The following is a 16,309-nucleotide window of genomic DNA, read 5'->3' as shown; positions in this document are numbered from 1 at the left end:
ATGCTAAAACAGGAAAGGGCCTTCCCCAAACTGTTGCCACAAAGTTGGAAGCACAGAATTGTCTAGATTGTCATTGTATGCTGTAGCGTTAAGATTTCCCTTCACTGGAACTAAGGGGCCTAGCCCGAACCATAAACTGTCCCAGATCATTAATACTCCTCCACCAAACTTTACAGTGGGTACTATGCATTAGGGCAGGTAGCGTTCTCCTGGCATCCGCCAACCCCAGATTTGTCTGTCGGACTGCCAGATGGTGAAGTGTGATTCATCACTCCAGAGAACACATTTCCACTGCTCCGGAGTCCAATGGCGGTGAGCTTTACACCACTTCAGCCGACGCTTGGCATTGCGCATGGTGATCTTTGGCCTGTGTGCGGCTGCTCGGCCATGGAAACCCATTTCATTAAGCTCCTGACAAACAGTTCTTGTGCTGACGTTGGTTCCAAAGGACGTTTGGAACTCGGTAGTGAGTGCTGCAACCGAGGACAGATGATTTTTACGCGCTTCACGCTTCCGCACTCCGTGATCCCGTTCTGTGAGCTAGTGTGGCCTACCACTTCGCGGCTGAGCCGTTGTTGCTCCTAGACATTCTCACTTCACAATAACAGCACTTACAATTGATCGGGGCAGCTCTAGCAGGGCAGAAATTTGACGAACTGACTTGTTGGAAAGGTGGCATCCTATGATGGTGCCACGTTGAAATCCACTGAGCTCTTCAGTAAGGCCATTTTACTGCCAATCTTTGTCTATGGAGATTGCATGGCTGTGTGCTCGATTTTATACATCTGTCAGCAAGAGGTGTGGCTGAAGTAGCCGATTCCACTAATTTGAAGGGGTGTCCACATACTTTTGCATATATAGTGTACACACATCAAAGCAACACACACAGGAAGTGGTAAAGAGGAAGTATATGTGTTACAGGAGATTCCCTAAAAACACGCCACTTCGATACAGCTATGACCGGAACTTACTTTTTCGTAGCAGGTTAGGAGAATAAGGTTAGGGTTAGCAAAAATGCTCTCCTAACCTACGAAAAGTCACGGTCATAATTGTATGGAAGTGCTGTGTTTTTAGGGAGTCCCGGTCAAACATACAGGAAACTCATGCTTGCGATATCCTGTTGGTACACGCCCCTTATTGTGTGTGAACACGTGTACTCTGCAACCATGTCATCCAGTTCTTGAAGATGTGTGTTTGTGTGCACAGGAGTTTGTGTAACATGGTCCATATTCCTGTATGCAAACTATGAGGGTCTTTATTAAAGATTTGAACAGTCAAGTATTTCATGGTCCGTATGGTCACAAAGCGTTCATGAAGCAGAGCTTTGCTCCAGTCTGGCTTGGTAATTTATGGTGATGTTGATTTTGAGTTCATTTGAATGGTTTTGTTAGTTGATCATTATGTTGTAGGGTTCATTTGCTCAACCACCAGTCTGTTTGTTCCATGTTGTGGTCATAGCATGTGTGCGTAGGGGTCAGTGTGAGGTGTCCTGTACTGCAGGTCCTCTGTCCCTGGTTGGCACCCTGTCTGCAACACATGATACCAATCTACACAAGCCAGGAATGCGCCCAAATTAGAACACACACTCATAGCCCAGGACACACACACACACCTACGCAGCCAGGCACCAATCACAATTTCTGTTCACCTAGGAGGAGCCGATGGTGGCACACACTGAGGGTGGTCTATAATTATTCTCCTCGTGATGCTCTGTGTAAACCTAGTTAAGATGGAAACTTGTCGCTGGTTTGGAACTGCTATAATTGTACCAGAAGTCAACTCCCCCTCCCTGAGCTACACACACGGCCATAACTATTTAGAAATGGGTCAAAGTGGAAAGGCTTTTACTTGGTGTTGTGGCAACACACAAACTGCCTTGATCTGTCTGAGGAGCCATCTGCTGTTTCCACACAGCAGCCTCTGATCTCAGCTTGGCACAAAATGGCTGCCATGCCTCACCCAGATGGATCCTACTACTGTAACACGTGATGAGCCATTTGGCACAAAATGGTTGCCACACAACGTTGGTAGATGAGTTGACTTTCCTCCAGGCCAGTGGAAAAATTCCTGTGGTTTCATGAAACTAGTGTGTAGGTGCAGTACCCAGTGTTATAACCAATGATTTATCTATACACAATGGTTTATATACAACATTGGTTGTGACTGTTGTCATGGTGAGTGTGATTGACAGAGAAGCACTCGGGATGGTTTTAGAGAAAAAAAACATAAGTGGAATTTATTCAGTGTTTCATACAGAAGAGAAACACTACAAAGAGAAGGACGGGACAACAGGAGGAGTCAGGGGTTCGGTCAGACGGGTTAGAGGTCGTTGCGGTGGGGGTCAGGGGTAGGGTTGTTTTTGGGGGCAGGTGTGGCAAAGGGTAGTGCGTTTTTTGGGGGGATGTCACTCGGCCTTGACGTAGGAGCGTGTGGAGACGACGTCACCCAGAGTCAGAGTCTGTGGAGAAGAGAGGAGAGGATAGTTAGATATACAATATACACAGATTTTTTTTATATACATACATACATATATACAGTGTGTGTATGTATATGCAGACGCTCCATAAATGTACACAAAAACACATTCCGTACTGACCAGTTCGAGGGCGTTGCCACTGACTTCACGGACCAGAGTGGTCTCCTTGCCGTCCCACTTTTGCACGTGAACCATCTTACCACCGTCTACCGTTATTAGGGACTAGAGAGAGCGAGAGGTATGTTATGAACACACACGTCACATACTATTGACTGGGGGAAACTGGAGAGAGGCGATAAGAAGATACAATCTACTGCTAATTAAGTGAGTTTGAGACTGTGGTGAACATGTGTGTAATTGCAGATAAAGAATGGATATGACTGCACTTTAAACAAAGTTAGCCTGCACTATGTGACATGTGTGGCCACCTATCGAGAGTTGACTTGAGGTTACTAGACACACACACACAAACAAAAGTAACTATTCCTCAACAATAAGACATTGTGTGTGTGTCTGTTCTCTTTTTCACTCAGATCATGCTTAGTAGCCTCTCTCTCGCCTCTCTCTCTCTCTCTGAGATTCATGTAGCAGCTGTCTCCGGTCACAAAGCTACAACTCATCATCCTTGACCTTTGACCCCTCAACCCACCCAACATTTCAAGGCCTCTGGCTCTGTTTGTCTGTTTGAAATCATTTGCTCTTCTACTGAACCCTGCATGTCATGGCGGATACAACCATTACCTGTAATCCAGCATACTTAACCTCTAGTCCCTGACCTCCCACCCCATTATAAGGATACACACTCATGACAACTCTTACAATGTATTATAACGGCATCATAATGCATTATAGCTGTAAAGTGTAACGTGTTAGCCATAAAAATGACTGTAAAGTGTTATCATTAAAAACATACAGTTACAACACCCACCATAAAGTATGACTAATCATCAGCTAGACATCTAGGACTTAAATCAGTGTCTAAGCACTCCTGACTCCCTGGACCCGTACTCACAAAGTGTCTCAGCATCCTGATCTAGGATCCTGTCCATATAGTCTTACTAATTATGATCTAAAAGGCTAAACTGATCCTATATCAGCACTCTTAACCCTGACCTCTTACCTTGACTTTCCTGTCGTCGGCGGTGGTCTCGTCGAACTCCACTCCTAGTTTGAAGGAGATCTCGGTGTTCTTGAAGGTGCTCTGTGTCTTCAGAGTGACTGTGTCTCCAGCTACCTCGATGATGGTGGTGGGCTTGGTCATACCGCCAACCTGGCGTGTTGCAAAGCCCACACCTGTCAATCAAAAACACATCACAAGTTAACACTTCAGATTCCATCTAGATAAGAACATTATAGCCTACTATCTCATATCACATCTTGATTAGAAAGACTACTACTGCTGCTGCCAATACAGCCCCACCCTTACTGTAGACATTCCTTTCTGAAGAAAAAGGCAATGCACGCACCCATGCACGAAAACTCTTTTGGGTTAATGATGTGTGACTGACTGTTTTCAAGCCCATAAAAACTCCTTGTGACTATAGTGTGACTATAGGTCCAAAATAAAAAGGTACATATGAAGGGAAGTCTTTACACCAGACAGTGCACTGCATCACTTATTGATCTGTTCTGTTTGTGGAAACTGACTGCTGATTGGACTGATCTAACGGAATCTAATTCCCACTCTTATCTCTATTTCCTGTGTTCTTTAAACATTCAGCAAAAGTCATCAGACCCAGCTGTGTGTGATCTGTTCTAGAGTACTTTCCTTCTCCCCTGAACTGAAGTAATGTTTCTGTAGCAGCTGAGTTGATCTCCCAAGGCAAACAGTGAAACAGTCACACAATCCATACAACAAAGAGCTAGTTTGTGGCACCTGCCTGAGTGATCCGGAGAGTTGGTTGGGGGTCAAGTACTATGGTGACGAGCAGAGGGGTCGAAGCTAATAACCCCAGGGGTCAACAAACGGGTCACACACACACACACTATGTTAATATTCAACCCCTCCTCACAACCTAGCCTCAAAAAAGGACCACTCGTTCAGAGAATTTCACCCCCTATGTGTGTGTGTACACAGCTCAGACTACGAGTTTCTCACAGTAGGGGCATTCCCCCCGCCCCCCTTCAAAAACAGAGAGAGCGAGGGAGAGAGCGAGAGAGACGGCAGCAAGATGTGTGACCTGTTACCACAAGAAAAGGGCAACCAGTGAAGAACAAACACCGTTGTAAATACAACCTATTTATGTTTACTTATTTTCCATTTTTTATTTCAATATTTGCACAGCGTTACAACACTGTATATATACATAATATGACATTTGAAATATCTCTATTCCTTTGGAACTTTTTGAATGTAATATTTACTGTTTCATTTTTAGTTTATTTAACTTTAGTTTATTATCTATTTCAGTTGCTTTGGCAATGTAAACATGTTTCCAATGTCAATAAAGCCCTTTGAATTAAATTGAGTCTCCCCCTCACCCCCCCTACCACTAGGTTGGTGGGGGGGTGTATCACAACCGGCCGTGATTGGGAGTCCCATAGGGCGGCGCACAATTTGCACAGCGTCGTCCGGGTTTGGCCGGGATAGGCCGTCATTATAAATAAGAACTGACTTGCCTAGTTAAATAAAGTTTTTTTTTTTTTTAAGTATAAAAAAATACAAATAATAATTACCACTATCTCCATGTGGTGAACCACCGTCTTTCTTTATCTCCCTCTCTGGCTCTGTTCCTACTTCTCTATCTTTCATCCAACCTCCCTCACTCTCTCCCTCCTGATATCCCTCACTCTCTCCCTCCTGATATCCCTCACTCTTTCCCTCCTGATATCCCTCACTCTCTCCCTCCTGATATCCCTCTCTCCTTCTGTCCCTTTCCCTCTCTTCATTCTCTATTTGTGTGTGTCCAACACACACCCTGTTTTCCCATGCTTAGCATTAACGGCTGCATTATCCGTTTAAACACGCATGCTCTGCTAATTACACACACACACACATGCGAGCGCCCACACACCAGTGGAGGCTGCTAAGGGGAGGACTGTTCATAATAATGGCTGTAATGGAATGTGGAAACCATGTGTTTGATTCCACACCATTCCGGCAATTATTATGAGCCGTCCTCCCCTCAGCAGCCTCCACTGTCACACACATATATGAGGGCGCACACAAATACACACACCTGCATGTATGTGTATTTTTGGGCGTATATGTGTATTTGTGAGCATGTGTGCCACACACTCATGTTCACAAACACACATCAGTACAAAAACACACGTGGGTGCACACAAGCACACACCTTTAAGTATTCATGAACACTCACACCCTTCTCACAAGTGCACACATGCACCCACAGGGAGGCACAGGGACCCCATCCTTTAGCATTACCGTTACACTACAAACGCACACGCTGCTCACCCAGAGCCTTCATGTATTCGTCAAAGTTCTTGCTGTCCTTCAGGTTCCATGTGCCTGCGAATGCCTCAGCCATGTTGTTAGCAGTGGTGTGGAGGAATGAGAGAGAGAGCAGAAACAGAATGAGTGAGTGAGAGAGAGGGACAGAGAGACTGCTATGCTGCAATCCTACTGGTCGGTTTTATACCGGCTGTTCGTGATGTCATCACTCTGAGCGGGGAGAGGAGGGAAGGGGGAGGGAGAGGAGGTGAGAGGAGACAAAGACAGATAGACAGACATGAGGGGCAGGGGGATATTAAGGAGTCCAGCAGGAAGAATAAAAGACAGTCAAAAAAAGAGGAGAGGAGTGGGGGAGGGGAGGGTAGAAGAACATGTTGCTCCAGTCAGAAAGAGAGAGAACGAGGGGGGGAAGAGGGGGGAAGCGAGAGAGGGAGGGGGCGATGATTGATTTGGTGTGAAGGTCAGGGGGAACAACATGGACATTTTCTCTCTTTCTATTTCTCTCCCCCGTCTGACCACCCTCTGGTCAACGACCTCACTCTAACTATTCACTCAACAGATAAAGAGACAAAGATAGAGAAAGAGTGTGTATGTGTATGTGTGCGTGCACACGGGTGTGTGTGTGTGGTTACCAGCAACAGAGTGACACACTGACCAGGAGTCAGGACTTACCTCCCTAACTCTGTAATGTTAATGACTCTGTAAGGATATACAGTGGATTACAGTTGATATACAGTGGATTACAGTTGATATACAGTGGATTACAGTTGATATACAGTGGATGTACAAATGTACAGTATCAGTTTAAATATATCTAAATGCAGAGAGGTGGGGGTTCCTGGGATGGCAGAGGGGTAGAGGATATAGCAGCCTGGAGAGGAATGGGGGAGGGAGGGGTGGGAGGTAGATGGCTGAGAGTGGAAGTGGCAAGGGGGGGTAGGTCCTGGTGATTTATGGGCCTTTGTGAGTCAAACTGGTTTAGTTTATTCAGCAGTGTCTGCTGCCCGGGGGGCTTTTGGTTTGTAGTTGGCAGTGGTGAAAAAATACCCAATTTTCATACTTGAGTAAAAGTAAAGATACCTTAATAGAAAATGACTCAAGTGAGTCACCCAGTAAAATACTACTTAAGTAAGTCAAAAAGTATTTGGTTAATTATACTTAAGTATCAAAAGTAAAAGTAAAGGTATACATCTTTTTTTATTCCTTATGTAAAGCAAATCAGACAGTGTCATTTTCTTTATTTTACGGATAGCCAGGGGCATGCTCCAACACTCAGACATAATTTACAAACGAAGCATGTGTTTAGTGAGTCTGCCAGATCAGAGGCAGTAGCGATGTGCGGACCGTCGTTGGAGGTTCCGGACTGCGGGCCGTCTCAGGAGGTTCCGGACTGCGGGCCGTCGTTGGAGGTTCCGGACTGCGGGCCGTCGTTGGAGGTTCCGGACTGCGGGCCGTCGCCGAAAGCTCTGGACTGGGGACCGTCGCCGAAAGCTCTGGACTGGGGACCGTCGCCGAAAGCTCTGGACTGGGGACCGTCGCCGAAAGCTCTGGACTGGGGACCGTCGCCGAAAGCTCTGGACTGTGGAGACGCACTGGAGGCGCACTGGAGGCCTGATGCGTGGGACCGGTACCGGTGGCCCCGGGCTGATGACACGCACCTCAGGGCGAGTGCGGGGAGGAGGCACAGGACGTACTGGACTGTGGAGGTGCACTGGAGGCCTGATGCGCGGGACCGGTACAGGTGGCCCCGGGCTGATGACACACACCTCAGGGCGAGTGCGGGGAGGAGGCACAGGACGTACTGGACTGTGGAGACGCACTGGAGATCTGGAGCGTAGAGCTGGCACAACCCGTCCTGGCTGGATGCTCACTTTAGCCCGGCAAGTGTGGGGCGCTGGCACAGGACGCACTGGGCTGTGAAGGCGCACTGGAGACACGGTGCGTAGAACCGCATAACATGGTGCCTGAACGGTGACACACACCCCAGGGCGAGTGCGCGGAGGAGACACAGGATGCACCGGACTGGGGAGGTGCACCGCAGGCCAGATGCGTGAAACAGGTGCACATGACACCGGACTGGTGTCACGCTCCTCAGCACGCCCGCTCTGCAGCGCTCTCAACGCCAGCACCTCTCTCCGGAATCTTGCGTCGAGTTCCTCACTCGACTCCCTGACTGGCTCTGGTTCACCCCTCGGCTCCGCCGACTGCTCCGTGCCCCCCCCCCCCCCAAGATTTTTGGAGACTGCCTCTCAGGCCTCCGTCGTGGTTGCGACTCCCGGGGTCGTCGTTGATCCTCCTTCGCTGCCACCGCCTGCTTCCATGGCAGGGTCTTGTCCCCTGCCATAATCTCCTCCCATGTCCAGGATGTCCTCCACTCACTTTTCTCCCGAGCCCAGGATCCCTGCTCCTCCTGGCCACGCTGCTTGGTCCTTTGGTGGTGGGATGTTCTGTTACGTCCGTCGTCGGAATGAGACCAAAGCGCAGCGTGGAAAGTGTTCATCGTACTTTATTTCAATGAATACCAAAAACAAAAAAACGAACGTAAAGTTCTGCAGGGCTATACAGCTACTGTGCTAAAACAACATCCCACAAACTAGGGTGGAAAAACAGGCTGCCTAAGTATGATTCCCAATCAGAGACAACGATAGACAGCTGCCTCTGATTGGGAACCACACCCGGCCAATAAAGAAATAGAAAACTAGAATGCCCACCCAAATCACACCCTGACCTAACCAAATAGAGAAATAAAAAGGCTCTCTAAGGTCAGGGTGTGACAATGTTCTCTTGATAAGTGTGTTAAATAGACAATTTTCCTGTCCTGCTAAGCGCTCAAAATGTAACGAGTACTTTTGGGTGTCAGGGAAAATGTATGGAGTAACAAGTATATAATTTTCTTTAGGAATGTAGTGAAGTAAAAGTTGTAAAAAATATAAATAGTCAAGTAAAGTACAGATACCCCAAAACACTACTTAAGTAGTACTTTCAAGTATTTTTACTTAACCACTGGTAGTTGGTGATCTGTTTTAGTCCTTTCCAGACAAACTGCTGCTCTAACCGGACTTTGTTGGGGATGGTGGGGTAAGTTGAGCCAAAGGGGTAAGTTGAGCCACCCTAGTTTCTAGGAAACCATACACAAAATGTATCATTTGACCAAATATTTAGGAAGAGTTCCTCATTTCATGGAGTCTGTGAAAGAAGAAACCTCTGGAAAAAGTGGTAAGCAATTAGGTCCAAAAAACAGATCTTCACCAAGACAAATTAATTTATTGTGCTAGAGATTTCATGATGCTTGTATCTACACTAAAGAAGATAAGTTGGGGTCTCTAGAAACTTCAATATGAGGTCCTAAACCTAACATCCTTGTACCTGTGTGGGCTAATATAGTAAAAATGTTTGCATTGGAACAGAATATGGAAAAATATGACCTTGGCATTCCGTAATCAGAACCATCAACTTATACATTTGAAGTTTGTTCACAGACTATATTTAATAACACCAAGGAAACATTTTACGATGAAATTCCCAACACCCCAACTCCCAACTGTAGGCACATTCCTTCATATGATGTGGGAGTGCCATGCAGTTAAATACTTCTGGGACTAAGTTACAAAATTCATTTTGAAGTGCATGAATGTAAACATTCAATGCTGGTGGTTGGAGGGAGACATGTTGGAGGGGTAGAGCTGGGGGAATGGGGTGGGAGGTTGGGAGTGGAGTCACTTCTTCTTTTTTCTTTTTTTAAATACAAACTGTCTTGTTACTTTTTGGCTCTGTGCTAACTATTCAATTATATGAATTTGTTTATTGTGCAAAAAAGTGATTCCGATTGTGTTTATATTGTGTTTGGGAAATCAATATAGACATGGTTTTAAAAAGGTAGTGAGTGGTATTATCCCATTCAGTACAGACATGTGTAGCGGCTTTACTTACCCTGTCCATAAGCACAACTTACCCCAACACCAACATCCCACTGGTCACACACTGGCTGAATCAACATTGGTTCCCCTTCATTTCAATGAAATTACGTTGAAACCAATGTGAAATAGACTTTGAATTGAATTTTGTGCTAAGTGGGATGTTTTATAAACTGTAATGTTTACAGGAATTTAGATTATTTCCAGGGATACACAACATACTGAAATATATGTAGATACAGTATATTTGTTAGACAGGATACTATATTTCCCTTGACGGAGTGATGCTGATTGTAAAAAATGGTGCAACTTGCCCCACTCTCCCCTACTGCTGGTGTTGGGCCAGTAACATAATAAGTTGCTGGTTTGAACCATGACTAGGTGAAAAATCTGTTGATGTGCCCTTGAGCAAGGCACTTAACCCTAATTGCTCCTATAAGTCACTCTGGATAAGAGTGCCTAGTAATTGTAAAATGGTGCCTTAATTCCTGAATGTAGCTTTTTCTTGGCCTCGCTGTAGAGGTCCCTGTTCTTGCTCCTGTAGAACCATGGCTTGTCGTTTCTCTCTTTCTCACACACGCACACGCACGCACACACAATTCAGGAGATTCCTTTTTTTTTTATTGAAGAACTGAATTTAAATTCCAATTCTAAAATGTAAAAAATCTATACAGTGCATTTGGAAACTATTCAGACCCCTTGACATTTTTCACATTTTGTTACGTTACAGCCTTATTTTAAAATTGATTAAATAATTTCCTCATCAATCTACACACAATACCCCATGAATATAAAAGTGAAAACAAGTTTTTAGACATTTTTGCTAAATAAAAAACAGAAATGCCTTGTTGGGGCCTCCTGAGTGGCGCAGCGGTCTAAGGCACTGCACCGCAGCACTTGAGGAGTCACTAGAGACCCGGGTTCGATCCCAGGCTGTGTCACAACCAGTCGTGACCGGTAGTCCCATAGGGCGGCACACAATTGGCCCAGACCATGAGAAACAAGACTGATCGAACATCTCTGGAGAGACTGAAAATAGCTGTGCAGCGACACTTCCCATCCAACCTGACAAAGCTTGAGAGGATCTGCAGAGAATAATGGGAGAAACCCCCCAAATACAGGTGTGCCAAGCTTGTAGCGTCATACCCAAGAAGACTGTAATTGCTGCCAAAGGTGCTTCAACAAAGTACTGAGTAAAGGGACTGAATACATATAAATGTGATATTTCAGTTTTTTTTGTTTTTATAAATTCTAAAAACCTGTTTTTGCTTTGTCATTATGGGGTATTGTGTGTAGATTGATGATGGGAAAAAACTATTTAATCAGTTTTAGAATAAGGCTGTAATGTAAGAAAATGTGCAAAAAGGGAAGGGGTCTGAATACTTTCTGAATGCGCTGTGTGTTTTCGATGAGGATGCCTTGACCCTAACCCTGGTAAGAATATTAAATCACTCACTCACTCACACATACACACCCCACTCCCCTGCCCCTCCCCTCTCTCTCACCCGGTCTAACCCCTCCCCTCCCCCTCTCTCCCCCCCTCACCCTTCACCCCTCCCTCACTCCCTCACTCACCCCTCCCCCTCGCCAAATTATCTCTGTGCCTAAACTGACACGTGTGTGGTGAAATCGGTATGCTGTGTGCCTATGTTCGACATTTGACACAAACAGGTGGCCAGAGAGTACAGGGGAGGGAGAGAGAGAGAGGGAGGGTTAGAGAGGGAGGGTGAGAGAGAGAGAGAAATGAGGTGAAAGGTCAAACTTATCCAACTCTTTCCTCTGCAAACATCTATAGGTGTGTGTGATTGTTATATAATATACAGTATGATATGTGAGAGAGTACAATGGTTAGCACACTTAGTCATAAATAATTCAAACTGAATACCAAAAGGACTTGTTCAGGCAACTGCCAACAGGCTTACTCGTACCCACCCCTGCTCAGAAAACACACAAGTGACACACACACAACCATATGCCACATGTAGTCTGGAAACTAAAGTGATATGTTGACCAAATCAACAGACACGACACTGTGAGGATAAGTGCAGTAATCCATATGTACTGATAACGAGTGTTGTCTTGCAGGAGTGTGTTTTGCTACTGTTGGTTCATAGGGGTCAGGATATATTGTATCTTGGGCGGCGGTAGCCTCAAGGTTAAAGATTTAGAGAAGCAGGCCAGAGAAAAGAACTTAACCTTGAGCAGGAAACTCAAAAAACGCTCATAGGGCCCTGCACTGCTGGTGCAGCAGACAGATTTTCATCCCATATTGACTTACTTCTAAAGTATACCTAATTTTCTCTTATATTTTCAGATATCTTGGTTCAGACCCAGGCCAGTCTGTATATTGATTATATTGATCACTATAACTTGGTGAAAACAGTTCCTTACAGACTGGAGAATATATTCTGGGTCCTCTTTAAAATGGATATTTAACATAACCAAAGGACCAAATGGCAAATCTGAGGTCTTGTTGATTAACATAGAATAGAATAGTATAGATCTATTACGCAAAGAATCAGACATGGATTAATATTTGATTCTGATGGACTGAAGATTATCGGACAGTTACTAAACTTAAAGCAACGATTTGTATAGTTCCCGGGGGATCGGCCCCCACCACTTCGTGTGGCGTTGTTCATTGCTTACTTATACAACAGAAACAGTCTTTTGTTGACACAGTAGTACCCAATCCCGGACACAGGATTAGTATCACCGGTAGGTCAGCAGAGCCTCTGGAGCACAGCAGTACTAGGACACATCTGAGATATTGATTCTTACTCCTGCTATTAGATTTTTCCATTAGACCTGGATTTGAACCGGCAACCCTTCAGTTCAACCCTTCAATGTATATATCATTATTTTGGATGCACTTTCCCACTAAGGGTTATGGGTGGGACTTGAGTGCTTTCAAGGGATCAATTCTAGTGTGCTCTGTATACTCAGGTGCAGAACGATTATGTCACACACCCCCCATACTCTGAGGACACACCCTTAAAGTTAGTAGTTGTACTGTTAACACTGTTTACATTTACACACACCACACACACATATGTATGCACACACGCACGCACGCACACACCCACACACACATACCCACACCCACACACACCAACACGCACACACACACACGCACTTCTGCTAAGCTCACCTGTCTGCAGTGTTTGAGTGAGTGACTTGAGAGACAGGTACTCCTGGTTTTCTAATCTACAATTCAAATGTTCGGAAAGCAGCCCATTGGCTAAAGCACAAACCTAACCTGCTCCCATTGGCTAAAGCTATTACCTAACCTGCTTCTATTGGCTAAATCAGTAGTTCTCAAACTTGTTAAGTATGCTGTCTAATCAAGCTCCTACTTGTTGCACTTTAATGCAACTGAACTGAACTAGATCAACACCCCTCTACTTTACATTACTGTACTCTACTCTACTGTACTCTACCGTACTCTACTCTACTCTACTGTACTCTACTTTACATTACTGTCCTCTACTCTACTGTACTCTACTCTACTCTACCATACATTACTGTACTCTACTGTACTCTGCCGTACTCTACTCTACTGTACTCTACTGTACTCTACTTTACATTACTGTACTCTACTGTACTCTACTCTACTGTACTCTACTGTACTCTACTGTACTCTACCGTACTCTACTCTACTGTACTCTACTTTACATTACTGTACTCTACTCTACTGTACTCTACCGTACTCTACTGTACTCTACTGTACTCTACTCTACTGTACTCTACTGTACTGTACTCTACTTTACATTACTGTACTGTACTGTACTGTACTGTACTGTACTGTACTCTACTCTACTGTACTCTACTTTACATTACTGTACTCTACTCTACTGTACTCTACCGTACTCTACTGTACTCTACTGTACTCTACTTTACATTACTGTACTCTACTGTACTCTACCGTACTCTACTCTACTGTACTCTACTGTACTCTACTTTACATTACTGTACTCTACTCTACTGTACTCTACCGTACTCTACTCTACTGTACTCTACTCTACTGTACTCTACTTTACATTACTGTACTCTACTGTACTCTACTTTACATTACTGTACTCTACTGTACTCTACCGTACTCTACTCTACTGTACTCTACTCTACTCTACCATACATTACTGTACTCTACTGTACTCTGCCGTACTCTACTCTACTGTACTCTACTGTACTCTACTTTACATTACTGTACTCTACTGTACTCTACCGTACTCTACTCTACTCTACTCTACTGTACTCTACTTTACATTACTGTACTCTACTGTACTCTACCGTACTCTACTCTACTCTACTCTACTGTACTCTACTTTACATTACTGTACTCTACTGTACTCTACTGTACTCTACTCTACTGTACTCTACTGTACTCTGCCGTACTCTACTCTACTGTACTCTACTGTACTCTACTTTACATTACTGTACTCTACTGTACTCTACCGTACTCTACTCTACTCTACTCTACTGTACTCTACTTTACATTACTGTACTCTACTGTACTCTACCGTACTCTACTCTACTCTACTCTACTGTACTCTACTTTACATTACTGTACTCTACTGTACTCTACTGTACTCTACTCTACTGTACTCTACTGTACTCTACTTTACATTACTGTACTCTACTCTACTGTACTCTACTGTACTCTACTCTACTGTACTCTACTCTACTCTACCATACATTACTGTACTCTACTGTACTCTGCCGTACTCTACTCTACTGTACTCTACTGTACTCTACTTTACATTACTGTACTCTACTGTACTCTACCGTACTCTACTCTACTGTACTCTACTGTACTCTACTTTACATTACTGTACTGTACTCTACTCTACTGTACTCTACTCTACTCTACTCTACTGTACTCTACTTTACATTACTGTACTCTACTCTACTGTACTCTACCGTACTCTACTCTACTCTACTGGACTCTACTCTACGGTACTCTACTATACTCTGCTATACTCAGCAGTATATCCCAGCCCTCTGTGTCTCAGGCTACTCTGTGTAAAGGAGAAAAAAACCTGGACATTGACTCAATGATGACCGGAACCTGATTGCAGTGTTTCTACATCCATTCCTCTTACTTCGTCCCTTTTTATCCTCACTCTTTCTCTCCTTCTCTCTCTTTCACTCTTCCTCCCCCTTTCTCTCTCCCGCCTCTCTCTGTCTCCAATCCCTTTTGTATTCATCATCCCACTCTTTCCCCATAGCCTCCCTCCCTCCCTTTCTCTTTCTCTCTCCCTCTTCCTCTAGTCTAGTTTTAGTTATAGATGACATAACACCTGTGATCTACATTACCTGAGTGCAAATAAAGTAGCAGCAAAGCCAGTGCTGGTAATAAAAAGTAAATGTGAGTCTTAGAGCAACAAAGGGTGTGGTTTTTTAAACATTTTTTTTTTTACATATTCACATTCCACCCATATCTTGATGTCCTAATCCTCTGAAGACTATCACACACACACACACACACACACACACACACACACACACACACACACACACACACACACACACACACACACACACACACACACACACACACACACACACACACACACACACACACACAAACCATACTAACAAACCATACTAACACACCATAGTTCTCCCGGGTGGCGCAGTGGTCTAGGGCACTGCATCACAGTGCTAGCTGCGCCACCAGAGTCTCTGGGTTCGCGCCCAGGCTCTGTCGCAGCCGGCCGCAACCGGGAGGTCCGTGGGGCGACGCACAATTGGCATAGCGTCGTCCGGGTTAGGGAGGGTTTGGCCGGTAGGGATATCCTTGTCTCAGTATGTAAAAAATGTAATAAAATGTATGTAATAAAATGTATGCACTCTACTGTAAGTCGCTCTGGATAAGAACGTCTGCTAAATGACTAAAATGTTAATGTAAATAGTTAGAGTTGAAACAATGTCATGTCTGCAGTGGAGAGGGTGAAAAGCTTCAAGTTCCTCGGCATGCACATCACTGACAAACTGAAATGGTCCACTCACAAAGACAGTGTGGTGAATAAGGCGCAACAGTTGACCCTCACAAACTTCTACAGATGCACCATTGAGAGCATCCTATTGGGCTGTATCACCGCCTGGTATGGCAATTATACCGTCCGCAACAGCAGGGCTCTCCAGAAGGTTGTGCGGTCAGCTCAACGCATCATTGGGAGCACACTGCCTGCCCTCCATGACCTCTACAGCACCCGGTGTCACAGGAAGGCCAAGAAGATCATCAAGGACCTCAACCACCCGAGCCACGGCCTGTTCACCCAGCTACCATCTAGAGCGAGGAGACAGTACAGCTGCATCAAAGCTGGGACAGAGAGACTGAGAAACAGCTTCTATATCCAGGCCATCAGACTGTTAAATAGTCACAACTAGCCGGCCTCCATCAAGTACCCTGCCCTGAACTTAGTCACTGTTACTAGCCGACTACCACCCGGTACTCTACCCTGGCCATTAGAGACTTCTGCCCTATGTACATAGTCATTGAAC

At 44.9% G+C, this 16,309-nt stretch overlaps 1 protein-coding gene across 1 annotated transcript; it reads right to left on the bottom strand.

Annotated features, from left to right (window-relative positions):
- Positions 1-2,205: 2,205 nt before the first annotated feature.
- On the bottom strand, positions 2,206-6,053 carry LOC120022117 (fatty acid-binding protein, heart). Its single transcript, XM_038965958.1, has 4 exons — positions 5,892-6,053; positions 3,597-3,769; positions 2,597-2,698; positions 2,206-2,458 (listed from the first exon to the last, which is right to left on the bottom strand). The coding sequence occupies exons 1-4, from the start codon at positions 5,962-5,964 to the stop codon at positions 2,405-2,407; spliced, it is 402 nt and encodes a 133-aa protein (XP_038821886.1). The 5' UTR covers positions 5,965-6,053; the 3' UTR covers positions 2,206-2,404.
- Between the last annotated feature and the right edge of the window lie 10,256 nt (positions 6,054-16,309).

The sequence above is a fragment of the Salvelinus namaycush genome, chromosome 27, assembly GCF_016432855.1.
Source record: "Salvelinus namaycush isolate Seneca chromosome 27, SaNama_1.0, whole genome shotgun sequence".
Lineage (NCBI taxonomy): Eukaryota > Metazoa > Chordata > Actinopteri > Salmoniformes > Salmonidae > Salvelinus > Salvelinus namaycush.
Note: the sequence above shows the minus strand (reverse complement) of the source record. Positions and strands in the feature narration are given on the sequence as shown.